Source organism: Benincasa hispida, chromosome 11, assembly GCF_009727055.1.
Source record: "Benincasa hispida cultivar B227 chromosome 11, ASM972705v1, whole genome shotgun sequence".
Taxonomy (NCBI): domain Eukaryota; kingdom Viridiplantae; phylum Streptophyta; class Magnoliopsida; order Cucurbitales; family Cucurbitaceae; genus Benincasa; species Benincasa hispida.
This window is the reverse complement of record NC_052359.1, coordinates 84,079,099-84,097,876: the sequence shown is the minus strand read 5'-3', so window position 1 is coordinate 84,097,876 and position 18,778 is coordinate 84,079,099. Positions and strand designations below refer to the sequence as shown.

The 18,778-nt window shown below is 35.6% G+C and overlaps 2 protein-coding genes across 2 annotated transcripts; one reads left to right on the top strand and one right to left on the bottom strand.

Annotated features, from left to right (window-relative positions):
• The first annotated feature begins 7,229 nt into the window (after positions 1-7,229).
• LOC120090980 (wings apart-like protein 1) lies at positions 7,230-16,109 on the top strand. The gene is made up of 13 exons (XM_039048727.1): positions 7,230-8,015; positions 8,865-8,964; positions 9,077-9,416; positions 10,131-10,243; positions 11,899-11,994; positions 12,107-12,200; positions 12,292-12,402; positions 12,547-13,136; positions 13,474-13,739; positions 14,567-14,714; positions 15,235-15,332; positions 15,420-15,501; positions 15,643-16,109. Exons 1-13 carry the CDS (start codon positions 7,492-7,494, stop codon positions 15,724-15,726), a joined length of 2,646 nt encoding a protein of 881 aa, XP_038904655.1. The 5' UTR covers positions 7,230-7,491; the 3' UTR covers positions 15,727-16,109.
• Positions 16,110-16,615: 506 nt separating this feature from the next.
• On the bottom strand, positions 16,616-18,778 carry LOC120091411 (bifunctional epoxide hydrolase 2-like). The gene is made up of 4 exons (XM_039049432.1): positions 18,531-18,778; positions 18,077-18,456; positions 17,038-17,273; positions 16,616-16,959 (listed from the first exon to the last, which is right to left on the bottom strand). Exons 1-4 carry the CDS (start codon positions 18,598-18,600, stop codon positions 16,710-16,712), a joined length of 936 nt encoding a protein of 311 aa, XP_038905360.1. The 5' UTR covers positions 18,601-18,778; the 3' UTR covers positions 16,616-16,709.

The following is an 18,778-nucleotide window of genomic DNA, read 5'->3' as shown; positions in this document are numbered from 1 at the left end:
CAAAACGATGACCTAGGTAACTTGACCTTAATCATGAGCTAACTATGAACTTCTGTTTATTTGGGATTATCCTTAGATTTGCATGGGTGAGGGTTGACTCAATAGTGTCGGCTCAATAAGCCTCTTATTTCAGGGGTAAGACCGGGTAGATAGCTGGGGACATAGGTTGCAAGACGAAATTTACTCTTACCTGCTTTTAGGGATAGTAGAGAGGTTGTTCCCTTAAGTGTTGACTTCGGATCTTGAACAAGGGGTCCCACCTTTTCATTAGCCCGAGAGGGACTTGGTTTAGTGATTGGATCACAAACCAATTGTTCATCAGAGGATTAGTGAGACTTAAGAAGCAAGATGTTATCTTGGGGGTAAAACAACTTATGACCCAGTCATTATTACGAACAACCAGTGAAGGGTTGACTTACTTATCATAGTTATATCAAATTGACTCATAATATATCTATAGTGTGAGGAGTGCAACTATAAGCTATAGTGGACAATCCTGTTAGTTAATGAATGTTGATTAACAAGGTTAAAGAGTTTGGCCGGTTACTCTCGGATCGTTAGAGCCCATGATCTATAGGCTCATCGGGTCTCATTGCTAGCTCACTATGAACAAAATTAAAGAACTGAGTGAAGTAAGAATTTGAAATGTTTAAGTTCGGGCATTCGGGAAAATTGTATTTTATATGAAATATAATTTACAATTAAATAATTAATTTATTAATCATTTTTTAGAGTATTCTTGAACATTAGCATGAAAGTGTTTTTTAAAGTTTATTAATACGATTAATCAAAGTTAGGTGTAAAAAATAATTTAATATATGATATTAATTTTTTTTTTTACATATTTTCTAAATTATGAATTTTTTTTTTCATAAAAGTTTGTTTTATTTATGTTAAAATTAGTTAGTGGAAAAATCCAATTGTTAGATTTTCCCACTAAGTGGTCTTTGAAGTGACACTTCCAAAGCTTGAAACCTAAGGACTACATGCTAGTGGATTTTGAGGTGGAAGACATGCAAAATAGAGTTTTGCATGTTATTTGTCTTTAAATAGTTTGGTTTTTGAAATGTGGAAAAACTAATGCTTCTTTGACTTTTGACTTTACTCTTCCACCACTTTACTCTCCACTTTACTAGAGTGAAATCCCCTTGTCTTCACTAACAAAATGTCCCACCACCGTGTTCTTCAACCGGAGAATAGTGAGGATTTACCATTGGTGGTGTCGATCAAGTTAGGGAGAAGAAGATTGTGGTGGATTCTACAAAGGTTGTAATTTCTAATCCTTTATGCATGCTTATTCTTGTTTTTTATATAATTAGAACGTTATCGATCCTTGCTTCCGCTTTTGCATGTTGTTCTTTAGATTCCAAAAATTGGTATCAGAGCATGTTTATAACGTTTTATTGCATATTGGTGGGTGTTTCTTCATTTATTGAATGAATTGTGGACTAAAGTGGATATTTTACGATTTTGGCATTAGTTTTCTTTTAATTTCTTGTTGAAATTTGTAACTGCTCATATGTATGTGAGCATTAATGTCTGGTAAAAGGTCTCCAAATTTGTTAGAGTAATTAGAGTTGTTATTAGGCTATATTTGTTTAGTTCCGAGAAAGAGGACAACTTCAATTTGGAGAAGAAATCAGTGCAGACCCGTTTGCTAGCTCCCATAATCAAAAGCAGCCTTCCAAACCCGAGAACCCAGTGACTCGACCCCGTTCGATGAGCTTCCCTGCATGCGCCAACTGTCTCCACGGTCTGACCCGACCCAATTCAATGAAGCTCTTCGTGCTTTTGCTTTCTCCATCTGACCCGTCCGGCCCGACCCTCTTCGCGACCCATTTCTCTAGCCCGCGCGTCCACCTGGTTCCGTCCGTTGACCACGCCAGCTCGCGTTAACTAGTTGGTCCAGAAGGTCTGGATTGGCGTAGTTGACTTGGTTGAGCCGGTTTGACCGGTTCAACCTAGTTTTTGGAGTTTCTAAGCTGGTTTGAATGGTTTTTGGCTGATTCGGGTTGGTTCAAAGAGTATGAAGCAGTTCAAGGGAGCTGTTTATTGTTTTTTGTAATAAATTAATTGTTTGTTTGCTTTTAATACCAATATCGGTCCACTTTAGTGTTGTTTAAGTATTATGCATGTGATGTATAATATTATTTTATTTTGTGTGCATAAAGTATGCCATATAATTTTTTATAAAACCCTACCATAGGATAAGAATGTGGCATGCATTTGATAGAAACACTAAGAAACGAAAATTTTTCATAAATCGAAAAGTACCTAGAAAAGTGTTATCATACTCCCATTTCATCTTCCTTCTACTCTTACTTGGTCATCAGCTCGAGACTTACTGTTATTGCATATCAAAGAGCAACATTATCTAGGAGTGCCCAAAACTCACGCACACAAAATGTAAAAGGCATCGGTTTTACCTAGAGGGCTAGCTTTCACATTCAAACATCAGGAACCTATCACTCTTTTCTCGTGGGACCTAATTGGACACGGTAGAGGAATCTCTTTTCACCTCTATCCATGCACACACACACTATTTTTTGCAGGCACACCGATTATGTCTTATTTTTATATACATTTTTTCCTTTTTTTTTTTTCAAAATAGAAAGAAACTAGTATAATTCTCTTTTTTTTTTTTCCTCACACGCAGGGCTGCTATTTTCTCACTATCTAGTTTTACTCTCCAGCACTAAAAGTTGCTCCCAAGCCAATAGGGGGCCTTTCAAGGTGACAACGAAAATCTGAGATGGATAATCCGTTTCTAAGACCTTAAGGGATTTAAAACAGAAAAAATTTCAACCTAGGTTCATTTTACATGGTTTTCATGAAGGAAAATTATAAAAAGCTCAAAATTATGAAAATTTCTCCTTTTTAAGAACAAGCAACCCATTGAGCGCGTTATCAAATTGTCATTGAAAGGAAACGACAAACAAATCAATGTATTAGTATTCTCGTTTTTTAGAAATATATATACTAAAAAAATATATAAAAAAATGGAGTATCCTTAGACGTATCCGTATCTTAGTTTTTTAGAAATTGACGAATCGTCGTATCCGATCATATTCATATCGTGTAATCATATCTGTGTCTGTGCTTTATAGTCAGCTACTAAATTTTTTCTACTCCCTTCCTGTCCTTGATAGTCAGATTGAATTCCTGAAGGAGGAGCATCCAACACATAAGTTGGGGCTTTGACTCCTTCTTGGTCATCAGGTACCTGAGAGTAGAGTGAATTAGTAAATATAGTAATAGGAAAACCAAGAATGTAAGAACGGAATTTATCTAAAGCAAAGACGATAGCCAAAAATTCTTTCTCAGTCATGGTGTAATTAATTTGGGTAGGATTCAGGGTCTTTGATGCAAAACATATGACGTGACTCTTCTTGTCAACCCTTTGTCCTAATACCGCTCCCACTGCTAGATTGCTAGCATCACACATGATCTTGAACGGTACGTCCCATATTGGAAGTTGTAAAATCGGGGTGGTGGTAAGCTTTTCCTTCAAAGTTTCAAAGGTCTTCTGACACTTTCTGTCAAAATCAAATGGAACATCCTTCTGAAGCTTGATAGCGGTAGTGCCAACTTTGAAAAATCCTTGATGAAACGCCTGTAGAAACTTGCTCTACCAAGGAAAGAACGAATCTCCCTAACACATGTAGAATAGGGGAGGTTAGCAATAACATCTATCTTAGCTTTGTCTGCCTGAATTCCCTTTTTAGAAACTAGATGTCCTAAAACAATCCTATGAGAGCCATAAAATGACATTTTTCATAATTCAATACAAGGTTAGCTTCAATGCATCATCTCAATACCAAGCTAAGATTATGCAAGCAATCCTCAAAAGACTCTTCGTAAACCGTAAAATCATCCATAAACACCTCTATGTACTTTTTTATAAAATCGAAAAATATACTCATCATACACTTTTCGAACGTACCTGGGGCATTGCAAAGCCCACATGGCATCCTTCTGAAGGCATACATATTGTAAGTGTAGGTGAATGTGGTCTTTTCCCAGTCTTCTTGGGCGATGGGAATTTTGTAGAATCCAGAGAAGCCATTAAAAAAAACAGAAAAATGGTTTTCCGACGAGTCGTTCCACCATTTGATTCAGAAAAGGATAGGGAAATGATCTTTCTTGGTTACCTCGTTGACCTTTCAGAAATCGATGCACATTCTCCACCCGTTTTGTACATGCATTGACACCATCTTACCCTTATCGTTCTCTACAATTGTCATCCAGTCTTTTTAGGGACAACATGGATAGAACTTACTCATTTTCTATCAGGAACTGGGTAAATGATTCTGGCTTCATTGAGCTTGATAATTTCCTTGAGAACGAAATCTTTCAAGTTGGGATTGAGCCTTTTGAGGGGTTGGACTGTGGGCTTAGCTCCTTCCTCTAGAGTTATCCTAAACATGCAAAGAGAAGGGCTTGCTCCCTTGAGATCATCTAGAGTCCACCCAATGGCCTCCTTGTAAGTTTTTAGAGATTCAACTAGGGATTCCTCTTAGGCAAGTATCAACTCCCTGAAGATTATGATGGAAGGGTGTTCCCTTCTCCCAGGTACACATATTTCAGATGACTAGGGAGAGCCTTCAGCTCAATTCCTTGTACCTGCAAATCAAGAATATCGAAGTTAGAAGAAGGTTCTTCTAATTTTCTAACATTAACAATAGGAAGAGATAAATCATGTGAATCATGCGAATCCAGATCAATGCAGGGAGAAACCAACATGTTAGAATTGTCATCATCATCATGCAACACAATATCATCTATAACATTATGCACCTCAATAAAACACAAGGACAAATATTCCTCAGGGAATTTCATCGCATCATATATATTAAAAGAAACAACTTCCCCATCAAATTCTACAGACAGACAACCTTTATCTACATCTATTTTTGTCTTTGCAGTTTTCATGAAGTGTCTACCTAACAGAATTGTAGAAGATGAAGGCATAGAAATTTCATCCATTTTTAATATATAGAAATCGATTAGGAAAATCAAGTCCTTAACTTGCAATAGTACCTCCTCAACAATCCCTAAGGGTTGCATGTAAGATCTATCAGCTAGTTAGATGCATACAGTAGTTTTTTTTTTTTTTTTTGTAAATCATTCAATTTCAAATCCTCCTAAACATGATAGGGCATGACATTAATAGAGGCTCCTAGGTTGAGCATTGCATGACGAATGACTCTATTACCAATAATGCAAGGCAAAGTAAACATACTTGGATCTCGACATTTTTCAGGAATATTATGTTTCAGGAGAGCCGATGCATTCTTACTTACCACTGCCTTTTCTTTATCCTTACCTGTCCTCTTTTGGTGCATAGCTCCTTAAGGAATTTAGCATACTTGGGGATCTGCTAGATTGCATTCAAGAGAGGAATATTTATCTGAATCTTTTTTAACATCTTGATCAACTAATTAAAACATTTGTTCATTAATTATCACTTCTGTTTGGGTTTGCATTTTACCTTTTGGGTTTGAGTTAGGGTTACTGAAAGACTTACCGTTACGACACTATATAATTGCACAACTTGGCCATTGAAACATCATATAGTTACCATTTTTGTTATCGTTTTTGATACATCTTGACATTGATTAACGGCTTGTAATCATTTTTCGCCAGTGCACATCGGGAATCGTAACACCATTAATCCACAAATTAAACATACGCATTCAATTAGGTAAATCATCACCAAACGGTAACTATCACATTACGTCTTCATGTATAGACGTCATACGTATATGCTTATTGTTTAGGTTCAACGGTAACTCGAACGCAAATGCTAACGATAAATATGTAGTTTTTTGTGTCATTTGCGAATAGCTAGATGTCCCTCTATCTTCCTCCCTCAAACCATGCACCCCTTCAATTGTATATATACAACTATCATTTTGTAAAATTTTCACACTTTTCTTAGACAAAAAAAAATGTGGTCAGATATTGACAACAACTTTGGCTCATATGAGTACCCATCATCCTCTCAATGGTCGAGTTCAGAACCTGGGAGCCCACCAACCACTGCAACCACACCGGAGTCATCTATTGACGACTCTTCGTATTTAGTTGAACATGAGGGGACTGGAAGCTCGGACAATGAGTCCCCCTCTCCCATCTATCACTCATTTTGTCTCCAAAAGATAGGAAGGAGCCTTCATAACAAAGTGTGAATAAGCCTTCCCCCCATGAGGCATCTCTTAGCTCTGTCAACGACCCTCCACTAGTAGGAAAGATTGTGGATAACAAAGAGAAGAAGAGGGGAATAGAGGCATGGGATGTTGTCGTGCAAATTAAGAACCTACTGATAGAGAGACAGTGGCCAAGAAAAAGACGAACAATGCCCGATGTGCACTGGTGATCCTATCCATTGATTTGGAAGTGTATTTCATTATCTTCTTCTTTTTTATTGTGTTTTGGAGAACCACCACCCTCCATGAAACAAAAAATATATATATATAAACCTACATATTTTGTTTGAGTTTGATCAATTTTTCCAAATTCATCAACAAACGAACATTTCATGTAGTGATAGTGAACAAATGCATGCAAAATATGAAGATGAACATTGTGAATGATAAAATATAAAATTTATCGATACAATTTTTATTCTATTTAATGGTAGACTGGAAACCCTGAAAATTGGATGAATGGTAATAGTCATTTTGACCAGTTACCGTTACAGCTAAACCCTAACAGTGCAACAATAACTAATGACATGTGAGGGCAAATTTTGGAAAGTTGGACTTATCATAAAAAGGGTGTGTGTTCATTCAATATTCAAACAATTGACCATCTCATGTCCTTCATTCAGATTACGTTACTTTATTATCGATTTCCAACTGCGGCCCACATGTTAGAAAGAATGCAGAACATTGATAAACACTATTAAACTTAAAAAAATAGACCTTACTTTCCAAATTAGTTTTCATTTATTGCGATCATTCGAACATAAACATGGCCAAAGTTCAATTCATTAAAACCAGAATTAACTTAATTGGATGTTATAATTTCTTTTCACGTTCAACAATCCTAAAATTTTAAGTCTCTAACATTTTACTGAAAATAAAATATAAACCAGAAGTAATTGAACTATATTTTACGACAATTAGACGATTATAATGAACACTCGGAAGAAAAAGAAGATGAAATTACCGTATTAGCCTTATTCTCACGCCAATGGGCAAAAGAAAACATCTTTTTACATCCAAAATCAAAACCCTGAAGGGAAGGCCTTGAACCTAAGAAATTCTTTAATCATACTAAAAAGATTATCGAGAGAGACCAAGTCTTCGATTGTTCTCTTCTCAGTTCCACCAACTTCGTCGGATTTGTTTCTCGCTTCCGACAATTTCCCCCCGATTTCAAAACTTCTGTCTCCTTCAAAGCCCATCCCTTTTCTTCAAATGTTACGCTCCAGAGCTGGAAGATAAGCTCATAAGCAGCTAGCCAATTGTCGCCTGGGATCCAGCGATGATCGTCAGGACGTACGGCCGCCGGAATCGTGGTCTTCCGAGGACTTTCTCCGACTCCTCTAGCGACGCCATTCACGATTCTTTCGCCGACTCTCTTTCTCAGGAAAGTTCTCAGGACCCGCTGGTTGGCATCGCTTTCTCATCACAGGACTCTTCCACTAGATGGTCCACCTTCGATTCTGAGCCCTACGGTACAAATTCCTCTCAGGGTTCCTTTTCAGCAAAGCCTATAAGGTCCTCTTTTGACGATTCACTGAACGGGGGCAACAAGAAGTCCAAGAAAATCAAGATTGAGAAAAGGGAATTAGAGGTGCTTAGGTGTTCTCAGCCGGCGATTTCTTCTACATCGACTTTGATGGAAGCTCAGGAGTTTGGGGAGATGATGGAGCATGTGGATGAGGTGAATTTCGCTTTGGATGGGTTGAGGAAGGGTCAGCAAGTTCGGACCAGAAGAGCTAGTTTGATATCCTTGTTATCTATTTGCAGTACTGCGCAGCAACGGCGGCTTCTACGGACTCATGGGTATGTAAAAATTTGATTGGTTTTTGGTTACTCATACTTATAGTTGAAGATAGAAAACTGTAAAGCAGAAAGTTCTTCAAGTTCTTAATTTTCTTTGTAATGTTTGAGTAATGCAAGGTTTTCTTCCTCCATAACTATATGGGAAGTTCTTGTTTCTTAACTTCCCCAAAGAGAAAAATAATAGATGTCTCTTATAATACATAATTCTTTTGGTTTAAGGAGAATTTTAAGAGTTTGTAGTAAAAAATTGTGACGTTATCAGTGATAATTGAAAAGGTTAAGGTGTACTTAAATTTGAATTTTACTGGTATTGTATCTTAAGCCGCTGGTTAGCATCTGCTTAGGACCGTTCTAGTCCATTTTGACCTTTCTTGACTACGCTGGCCATGACATCTGCTCGAGATCTACCAAAATTCTGCATCTGGTTATTCATACAACTCAAAATGTTGAATTTATAAACGAAAATTCTTAGTGCCTTTTTTCATATTTATCCGTTGTAGCATGCATCTATCTATATATAGGGTAAGGAAACAGACCTTTCACTGAAAATTTCAATGGAGAGGACGTAGGGATGCCTTACTCAGCTCATGATAGTTCTTTTGAACATCATGTGCATGAAAACTGAATATAAATTTGGTTTTTATTTTTGAATATTTTAATTTTTGTTGACAGTAAAGACTCTCACCCTCCATTTTAGGGCCTGTAGGCACCTTGAGTACTATACGTTCCATGTTGCTTTTCTGATTGTCACTTAGAATGTACTAGTTTCTTTATTTTATTGTTTATGTTCCTGCAATTGTTAGTGCTAAATGTTGCCAATTTGTATCTCAAATCAAATATATTTTTTAGGATGGCAAGGAGAATAATTGATGCTGTTTTAGGTCTTAGCTTTGATGACTCAGCCAGCAATCTAGCTGCTGCAACTCTTTTTTACATTTTGACGAGCGATGTAAGTGATCTACCTTATAGTGTTTACTTCTTTTGTATTAAACATTCTCAAGCACAGTCATGCTTTATGACGATGATAAGGCTCTCAGAAGTATTTCATTTCGTAATCTCAGGGTCAAGATGATCGCCTTCTCGAATCACCAAATTGTGTTAGTTTTTTAATTAAATTGTTGAAACCAATTCTTGATATGGCTGCTGAAGTGAAAGGACCAAGAATTGGCCATAAGCTTTTAGTCCTTCGAACGGATTCCGGCATCCTACAAAGTACAACAAAAAGATTGGACTCCAATTCTTCTGTGATTTTTTCAAAAGTTGAAGAAATTCTTGTAAGTTGCAAGGAGATAAAATCAAGAAGCATAGACACTGGCGTGACTGATAGACCAGAATTGTGTCCAAAATGGATTGCATTACTGACTATAGAGAAAGCTTGCTTGACTACCATTTCCCTTGAAGGTAATTCTGATGATGATTCCCTTGTTTGCCTCATGTTAAAAATTAATGCATTTTTCATTACTTTTAATGTAATGATCACATATTGGAGGAATTTCAAGCCTAGTAGATGTTTAATGAAGAAGTCATTGACCACGATGAATGAAGCCTCCTCATCTTAGCATGTGAAGTCTCCCCCATTCTGAACAATGGGCTTGAATGGATAGATGCTCAACAATTGTTTAGTCTTTTAAATACCATTTTTGGTTTTTTCTCCTGCCAATGTTTGAAGAGTTTATTTTAGATGTTTGACTTTCAACATTCTGTTGTTAAAAATTCTTTCTATCCCCAATATTTTTGTCAAGTAACACCTTTCTTTTTTAATGATACAAGGGGATTGGCTTATTAAAGAATATGTACGTAGTTTCAGTATCTTACCTATCAACTAATTTTATTCAATCAACTTGCTTTCTGGATAGCTTAAATTTCACATTTTTCAAAAAGTTAGGGATTCAAATCTATAACATGAATGTTATGTTATCTTCCAATGTGGAGTTACTGCTGATGGTTTAAATAGTTCACATACATTCTTGGCCTCTTAGCTAACTTGACAAGCATACTATCTTTCTTTTTGGCTTCTTTTTACTTCATATGTTAGCTGCATGTTCATATGTCTGAACCATGCCAATTCAGTGTCCAGTATTGCTAATTATTGTGAATCTCCAATCATCTTCTTAGAAACATCTGGTGCTATAAGAAAAACTGGAGGCGACTTCAAGGAAAAATTGCGAGAGCTAGGAGGACTTGATGCTGTCTTTGAGGTTGCCAAGGATTGCCATTCCAATATGGAGGTGTGGGCCTGTATGTTTTTTTGGGATCTCATTACTGTTTTTGTATAGATCTGCAGTAGCAACGTGGAAAGGGAGATTTGGGGAGGATCCATGCTTTCTTTTTGCTGTTTTTCTTTTGTTGTGTGTTGTTGGGAGAATTTGGGGGGGGGGGGGGGGGGGGGGGGGGGGTGTGTGTGATTTTAGTTGCAGTTTTCTGAGGAGGTGAGGTGTAAGTGTAACTTTTAGACTTATGGAATCCCTTTTATTTTCTTCACACCCCCCCCTTTTCTTGTTTGTTATGTTTCTCGCTTGAAAGAGTAACAGAAAATAATTGAATAATCATGTAAATGGGAAATCATTGGCACTGGGCTGGTTTATTTTGCTGTTTTATGGAGTATTTGTTTAGAGAGAAACCACTAGATTTTTAGAGGGGGGAGAGAGGTCCTGGGAGGGGATATGGGAGATTATTAGATTGAATAAGAATACCTTATAGTCGGCTTCTGTGTTCTCTCTTCTTCTTCCTTTTTTTTTTTTTTTTTTTTTTAATTTATTTATTTTGGGTAATTATTTTTTTTGGATAAAGAAACATTTCATTGAATAAATGAAATAGGGAAAACCCAACACCTGAAGGTGATTACAAGAAGTCTTTTCAATTGTAAAGAAAAAAAAAAGATAAAGTATAAGAAGTAAAAGGTGGCTCAGATTTACACCAATTATAAACATAAGTAAGAACCGAATCCATAAAGTTATCCAAATTAGAGGTGGAGTCCCTGAAAAGACAACCATTGTGAAAACTTGGTTTCTAATAAAAAATAATTATGTAAATGAAAAAGATTCTCCCCAACGAAGGTTACAGAAAGATACACTAATATGAATTAATTACAGTGGGAGAATAATTACAAAAAGAATTTGAAAGTGAATGCCAGCAGAATACTCATAGTTAGAAAAATTAATATATATTCATCCAATTCGGTTTCGGACCATAAACTCCTAAAGCAGCTTTAATTGTATTCATCTATCAATTTTTCCTCCTTTCTTTCTGTATCTATTGCCACAGTAATTGAATTAGGTTTTTCTTTGTTGTTTTGCAAATACCGAGGAACATTTAAATAATTCATTGCATAATAGTGCTCCAAATTCAGCCTATGAACCTAGAACTGATGCCTTTGGTTTTCCTCTTCTTTCCTGCAAAGAATAGAAAAAAAGAAATGATAATTGCTCCTAAATTGTGCTGAAAATCCTTAACAACCCTTAACACCAAAAAGAATGAAAGAAAAACAGAATGTCATTTTATTATTTCTGTTTCAATGAATCAGTGATACTCTTTGTACCTTTAAGTTTATATATAGAAATGCTGAACTATGGTTGTCATCTGTATCTTAGTGTATTATGAAAGATGACCTGACATTTTAAATGTTTGTGGCCATATCATTTATTTTGGCCCATGGTTTAAAGAGACGTGCTAGTATGCTACAAGATGATATACAACTGCTTTTATTTTATTTTAATTTAAAACACTAATAATAGCTACATTTCTTGGTATATGATGACTTTCTCTCTCTTTCATACGCTAGAATATCCTTTTAAATCAAATATTTGTGGCATATGGGGAAGATTGGCTTTTGGACACATCTTATTTCAGGATTGTGTAAAAACGTATTTCACTGTCTACACAGGATGCAAGATATGAGAACTTTCTGCAGAGCCTAATGCTACTTTTGAAGTGCCTAAAGATAATGGAAAATGCCACATTCCTTAGTAAAGAAAACCAGGTATGCAGAGAGACCCACTCCTCTCCCCCCACCTCTGCCACGGCATAGAATTAAACAAATATGCAATTCTTAGGATTTCTTTTCATTTTTTTTTCTAATTTACAATATTCAGAGTCATTTACTTGGAATTATAAGAAACTTGGATGGTCAAGGAGCACCACAATCTTTCACAGAAATCATGCTACATGTCATCAAGATTCTTTCGGGTAACTAATAGCACGAGGGTTTCTTTTCAATCTCATTCACTATTTTGTTTTTCATAGTCATGTTATGTTGATCGATGCCATTTTGTTGTAGGTCTCTATCTACGCAAAAGTTCTGCTGCTGGTTTAAATAATGAGAAGTCAGCTCATCTTCTTGATGGGTCTTGCAATACTTCCAAAGTGTTTGCAGAGGCAGATGGTGAAGGTAAGGGTTTCCAACTTGCACATGCTGTTTTTTTTATCTCATAGACAGTATTTTATAGTTGAATAATGTTAGGATTTTTTTTCTAGATGCAGCATTTCATATTCCATCATTGTTTTTTAAATGTAGTTTCTCTTACATTTGCAGCAAACCGAAAGGTAACTCTACCAAGCAGCAGTTCAAAGACATGGTGCAACAGCAAGACTACCTTGTCTGACAAGAGCTCCATTATATCCCAGAACATGAGAAATGCCACAGCTCGGTTAGACAATTCTCTAACAGCATCTGGAACTACTAGCTCTTCATTGGCAAATACCAGTTTCTTCAAGATGAGACAGAGGTGCTCCACATCTGGTTCATCCAGTGTGACATCAAGAAGCACTGATAATGGAACGACTACATTGAATAACCAAGCTGTGGGGAAAATTAATCTTCCCGATCCTTTTGCTTGTGAGCTTAACCTTTCAGAGGACCAAGATCCTTTTGCTTTTGATGAGGGTGATTTTGAACCCTCTAAGTGGGAGGTACTTTCACAGAAAGAGAAGAAACCACGAGCTAAGAAAGGGGTGGTCAAATTTAGAGATCTTGAGAATGGATGTAATTATAAGGTGATAACGAGTGAGAAAGAATCAATCAGTGGAGAAAGCCATCACTTCAATGAAACTTCATGCTTGACATCCTTTAATGAGGAGGAGGGATTCAATCTAGTAGCTGATTGCCTTCTTACTTCCATCAAGGTTTACTAATATTATTTGAACTTTTTTTTCAGCATTCTTTACGCATTTGTTCTCATTTAGTTTTTGAATGTTAATGTTCAGGGCAGTTATTGAGTTGAATACCTTCTATTTGGATCCCAATAATATAATTTATTTGGTTGTACTGATTACTTCCTGCTAAGCCAATTTAAATTGACCATTCATATGGGCTATGATTTGTCCTTTGAGGAGTATGATCTGCCTTAGTTTTAAATCTATGACAGTTTTTCTACTCCCAGGATTTGGATGATGTTTTTGTAGCTATTTTGGTGTTATTTTTTTAAATATACACCTGTCACACTCTGTCATCTGTTTACAGGTTCTGATGAACTTGACCAATGATAATCATGTTGGCTGTCAACAAATTGCTTCCTGTGGAGGACTAGAAACTATGTGCTCACTGATTGCCAACCATTTTCCTTCGTTCTGCTCCACTTCATCCACCTTAAATGGACTAAAAGTGCATACATTGAGTCTCGAATTTGAGTTTCAGAACGAAAAGCATCTAACTGATCAAGAGCTTGATTTTCTTGTTGCAATTTTGGGCCTGCTTGTGAACTTGGTGGAGAAGGATGGTCATAACAGGTCTGTGTTACTTCAGTTTTTAATGCAGCAGTTTGCTGTTTTGATACATAAGGTTTTCACAAAAATTCATTGGGTTTTCCATCCCTTTTCCTCTTTCTCTAACTTTGTTTGTCTTATGTCAAAATTTATCGTACATTATTACTATTTAACTAAGACGACTGTGGTTCCTCTCATCATAAGCACTTGTATCGCATTGCTTGAGTGTTCCTGCATTTAGGCATCAGCAAAACTGAAGAATTTAATTGCTTGCTAATGCATTTGGTAGTTTAACGTTAATCTATACATATCTTCTGAGGCCATAAAGTGGTTTATGGATCTTTATGTATGCTAGAATGCGATGTTAAATGTTGATCCCATCAAAAATAGAATGCCATGTAAAATAGAAAATACGTATGGTATTTATTTTATAAACATATTATAACAGAAATCCTTCAAAATTATTTTCTGAGGGACATTTACTTGAAATATGATATAATTGTTACAGATTTTGTTTGATAACTATTTGATTTTTCAAAATTAAGCTTATAAACAATACTTCCACTCCTATAGATATTTTCATTTTGTTATATTCTTTTTTAGGAGTATTTTCCAAAATGCTACTTGAGTTGAAAACTAAAAAAAAAAAAAAAGTTTTTAGAAACAAGTTATTATTTTTGAACTTTTGCTAAATATTCTAATCTTACTTTAAGAAGGATGAAGATGATTGTGAGAAACCAACACAAATTTCAAAAATAAAAAAATTTAATGGTTATAGATGAGTTTGTTGCCGTAGAAAAATGAAATTGCAGTTTTAAAGCATATTCAACTAACTGCTATATCCACTGCAGATCACGGCTTGCTTCGGCTAGTGTTTTGACACCTAGTGTGCATGGACCAGAAAAGGGTCATAGCAACGTAATTCCATTATTATGTTCCATCTTTCTGGCCAACCAAGGAGCAAGCGATGGAGTTGGAGAAGGGGAGTCTGCGCCATGGGTTAGTAGTACTATTTGATCACTTCTCTTTCTGTTTGTTAATGGGCGCGCTAAAGCTGAAAATTTGAACGTAACTCAAGACGTATGTTGGGCTGTTAATAATGTGTTAATTGGTTTAGGTTTGTTTCCACTGACGCTTTGTGGGTAGGATTGGACTGCTATGCTTATATTAGTTGGAAAAATAGAATTATATTTTACTCACGGTTAGATTATTTGAATGTATATTTCATTCTACTTATTGCCTCTTGGAATATTTCTTCTCTTCACCAAGTAACATACATACAATTCAATTTAGCTTTTTTGAAAAAAGGTAAATAAGCTTTTCCAAAATGATTTTGTACGTATTTTAAAATCTGGACTCACCCAACTTACCACCTGAAAACGCAAAATTTCACTCAAACTTGATGGACTTGTTGAGGTCAAGTATTGCAGTGACCTTTTTAAAGGATATGGTCCAAGGTATTAATGTTGGAGCTTACATATGATATCATACCAAACTATACATTTGTGGCATTGGGCAGAATGAGGAGGTAGCTCTTCTGGAAGGCGAAAAGGAAGCAGAAAAGATGATTGTTGAGGCTTATTCAGCACTACTTCTAGCATTTCTTTCAACTGAAAGGTTAGTGCCTTTCTCTTTATATTATAATAACCGAATTAAGCTTTCTTGTGGGTTTGTTCAAGGGATTTTCTTTCTTTGTTTTCTCAGCCAGGGCATACGCGATGCCATTGTCGACTGTCTACCAGATCACAGCCTAGCAATTCTTGTTCCAGTTTTGGAACGATTTGTGGTATGTATTCATTTTGACTTGTCATTCTTAAAGATCGCATCACGGAACGGGTATATGAAAACTTGAAATATCTCCTAAAGTGGATGATAGGTTTTTCTTGGGATGATTGTTTGATAATATTTGCTTTATCTTCTTGCTCAGGCATTTCATTTGACGTTGAACATGATTTCTCCGGAGACGCATAAAGCCGTAACCGAAGTGATTGAATCATGTAGAAGTTCCTGAGAATGAAAGCAAGGAGATCCTGTAAATTCTTCACCTTTCTTAGTCGGATTGCTTATCCTTCTTTAATTGATACCCTAGAAATAGAGAAGCTGCAACATACAGAAGAAGCCATAGGTCTTATCTCTTATGTTGCTGTCTGATTGACCATTGTTCTCTACCTCTTTCCCATCAGTTGGTGGGGTTTTCTTTCTTTTTTTAAATTTTCAGAGTTTTCTCGTTCTACCATTTTAAGCTTTCTTTTTTTCTTTTTTGGTAGTCTTTCTTCTTCCTTTCATTTTTTTTCTTCAATACCACCATTGTAGCTTATGATAAGATGCTTGTATACGGAAAAGTGAAAACTATAGTGGAATGAAATCATTATTCTTTTTCGAGTTTGTAATTTATAACTCATTTCTCCGTTCGTCAGTATGTCTTGATTTTTGTTTTTCAATCTTCAATGTTTCACAATGAATTTAATTTATAACCCTTTCTTAGAGAATAGCCTACAGTCTTGAAATTTGCCTCACCAGATTTCCCCTTTTCGAAAGTGTTCACCTATCAATGTGCGTCGGGCTTTGGTTTTTTCAGTTCGTCTTTCAAAAATTTATGCTGAAGCAATTTCTGAAAAGAAAAATGTCAAAATATTTTTATTATAGAAGTATAATTATAAAATGCGTCATAAAATACTCTTTAATTAATCAATCATTAGTCATATACTTTAATTAATCAATCATTAGTCATATTACATTATTGACGGTTACTTGAATTGATCGATCAATCAAATTAATGCATGTTTTTGAGTGATTTTTAAATTATTAAAATCACTTTTGTCATATTTAAACTTATTTTGGAACACATTTTTAATTTTAAGCATAATTTTCATACTATTAAAATTGATTTTGAACAACGATTTTAAAAATACTCTTAAACATTCTCTTGAGGTTCGATGTTCGGAGAAAGAGAAAAAAAAAGGGAAAACTTAAATCATTATTATGTTGTGTTAATCAAATGTTATGTTTCGTAAGAAAGTTGATGAGAAGGTGATTGACTTGGGCAGGGAATTGCTCCTGCATGAAATGAGTTCCATCAGCCAAATCTGCAACCTCCAAATCGGCCATAAACTCCCTCAGTTTCTCAGATTTTATATAGTCTTCCACCCCTGGAAATTTCAGAAAATAGTCTTTTCCACCAATGATCAACAAAACTGGAACTTCAACCCTTGGATTGCTTATGCCCAACTCTTTATGTTTTCTCCTAAAATTCAGTCAAATTTCATCTTTAGTTGTGTCAATTTCTTTTCCAAAATTTAGATAGATCAAGAAAACTTCATACCTGTAAGGAACTTGCAATGCAGATTCAAACCCTGAATGTTCATATAAAGTTGTATAGACGGTGAGATCTTCATCGGTCAGCCATGGCGGTCGAGGGGTTGATTCATCCACCATATCCATAATCTCTTTATCTTTCTCAGCAATGGGAATTTCACTTCTGGAGAAGAGAGTGTATATTCTACTCAGCACAGTCTTCACATTGAATCTCCCAAAATCTGCTTCAGCTCTCCCACTTTCCTGGAAAATCATTGAAACAGCAAGAAAGAAAGGGAATCAGTGTTTTTAAAATTATGAACTTCGTCATGTTTGTTTTTGTTTCTGGCTCTAAGAGATCAAATTCATAATTTTAGAGGGTTAATTTGGAAACAACCAATAAAAACAATATAAGATAGGTCCTAAACTTTTAGAACCACATCTATTAATGGGTTCCTAATGCCGGTAAGGATTTCAATTTTAGTTTTCATTTTAGAATAATATTTATAAACTTAATTTTAAAAAATTAGAAATCAAATGGTTATTGAGCAAGGTCTTAGATTTTTGTTTTTAGCTTTTAAAAGTTAAATTATAAATACTAATTTTGCCTATAAATTTCTATGTTTAGTTATCTACTTTCTACTCATGATTTAAAAAATAAGTTTAAATTTGAAAACTAAAATTAATAGTTTTCAAAAAACATGATTTTGTTTCTTAGAATTTCACTTGGAATTGAGGTGTTCTCTAAAATATGTAAAAACTATAATAAAAAAAACAAAAACTGAAATTGTTATTAAACTAGAGAAAATTTTTGTAGTAGTAACTATGCACAAATTCATAAATCTCTAATTGTACCTTACTAGCTACATGAACATACCTGACGGAATATAGAGATCAGAGAATGAGTTATCGACCAAGAAATTAGAATTTTGAATTATTCCAACTCAAAATTTTTTTAATCTTTTATTTTTTAAAAAACACTACCTTCAAGCTAATTCTAAACTAGAACCAAATTTGTCATTTATTTGGATTGTTTCTATAAAAGAAAAAGATCGGCTAAATAATACCTTCCACCGGAAAATGTAGAAACCCTCGGGAAGATCCCGGTACCGCATCGGATTAGGAGGCAAGAAGGGGACACCAAGAGACACGACTCCGGCCACCCTCGCCGGATAAAAGAGAGAAAACAAGTAAACAACCCAAGACCCAAAATCCTTTCCGACCAAGAAAGCCTTAGGAATATGGAGAAAATCCAGGATTCCAACAATGTCTTCAACAAAGTCTTCGAATGATGCGTTCTGAGGGTGTGGGTGTGGATCCGAAAACCCGTAGCCTCTTAAATCAGGGCAAATTGCACGATAGCCGGCCGCCGCTGCCGCCACCATCTGGTGACGCCATGAGTACCATATCTCAGGGAACCCATGAAGGAAAACGACGACGGTTGAGCCTGTAGAGAAGAAATGGTTAATATGCGGGAAAAACCCAATCGATTTGTGGAAAAACAGAGGATGAAGGGCGGACCAGTTCCAATTTCAGCGATGTGAAGCTTTACTTCCTTGATGGTGACGAAGTTGTGATGAATTTGATCCATGATCCACAGGGATTCGTTGACTTTTCCTTTTTGTTTCTTGGAGTTGTGGTAATGTTAAGTGGTAAAGCACTAACAAAGAATTCGTTCAAGCTCACATGTCAATTTTTATAGAAATATATTTTAGTGTTATGTAAGACAGGCTTTCTATATCTTTGGTCGGGAAATTTGTATGGATGAC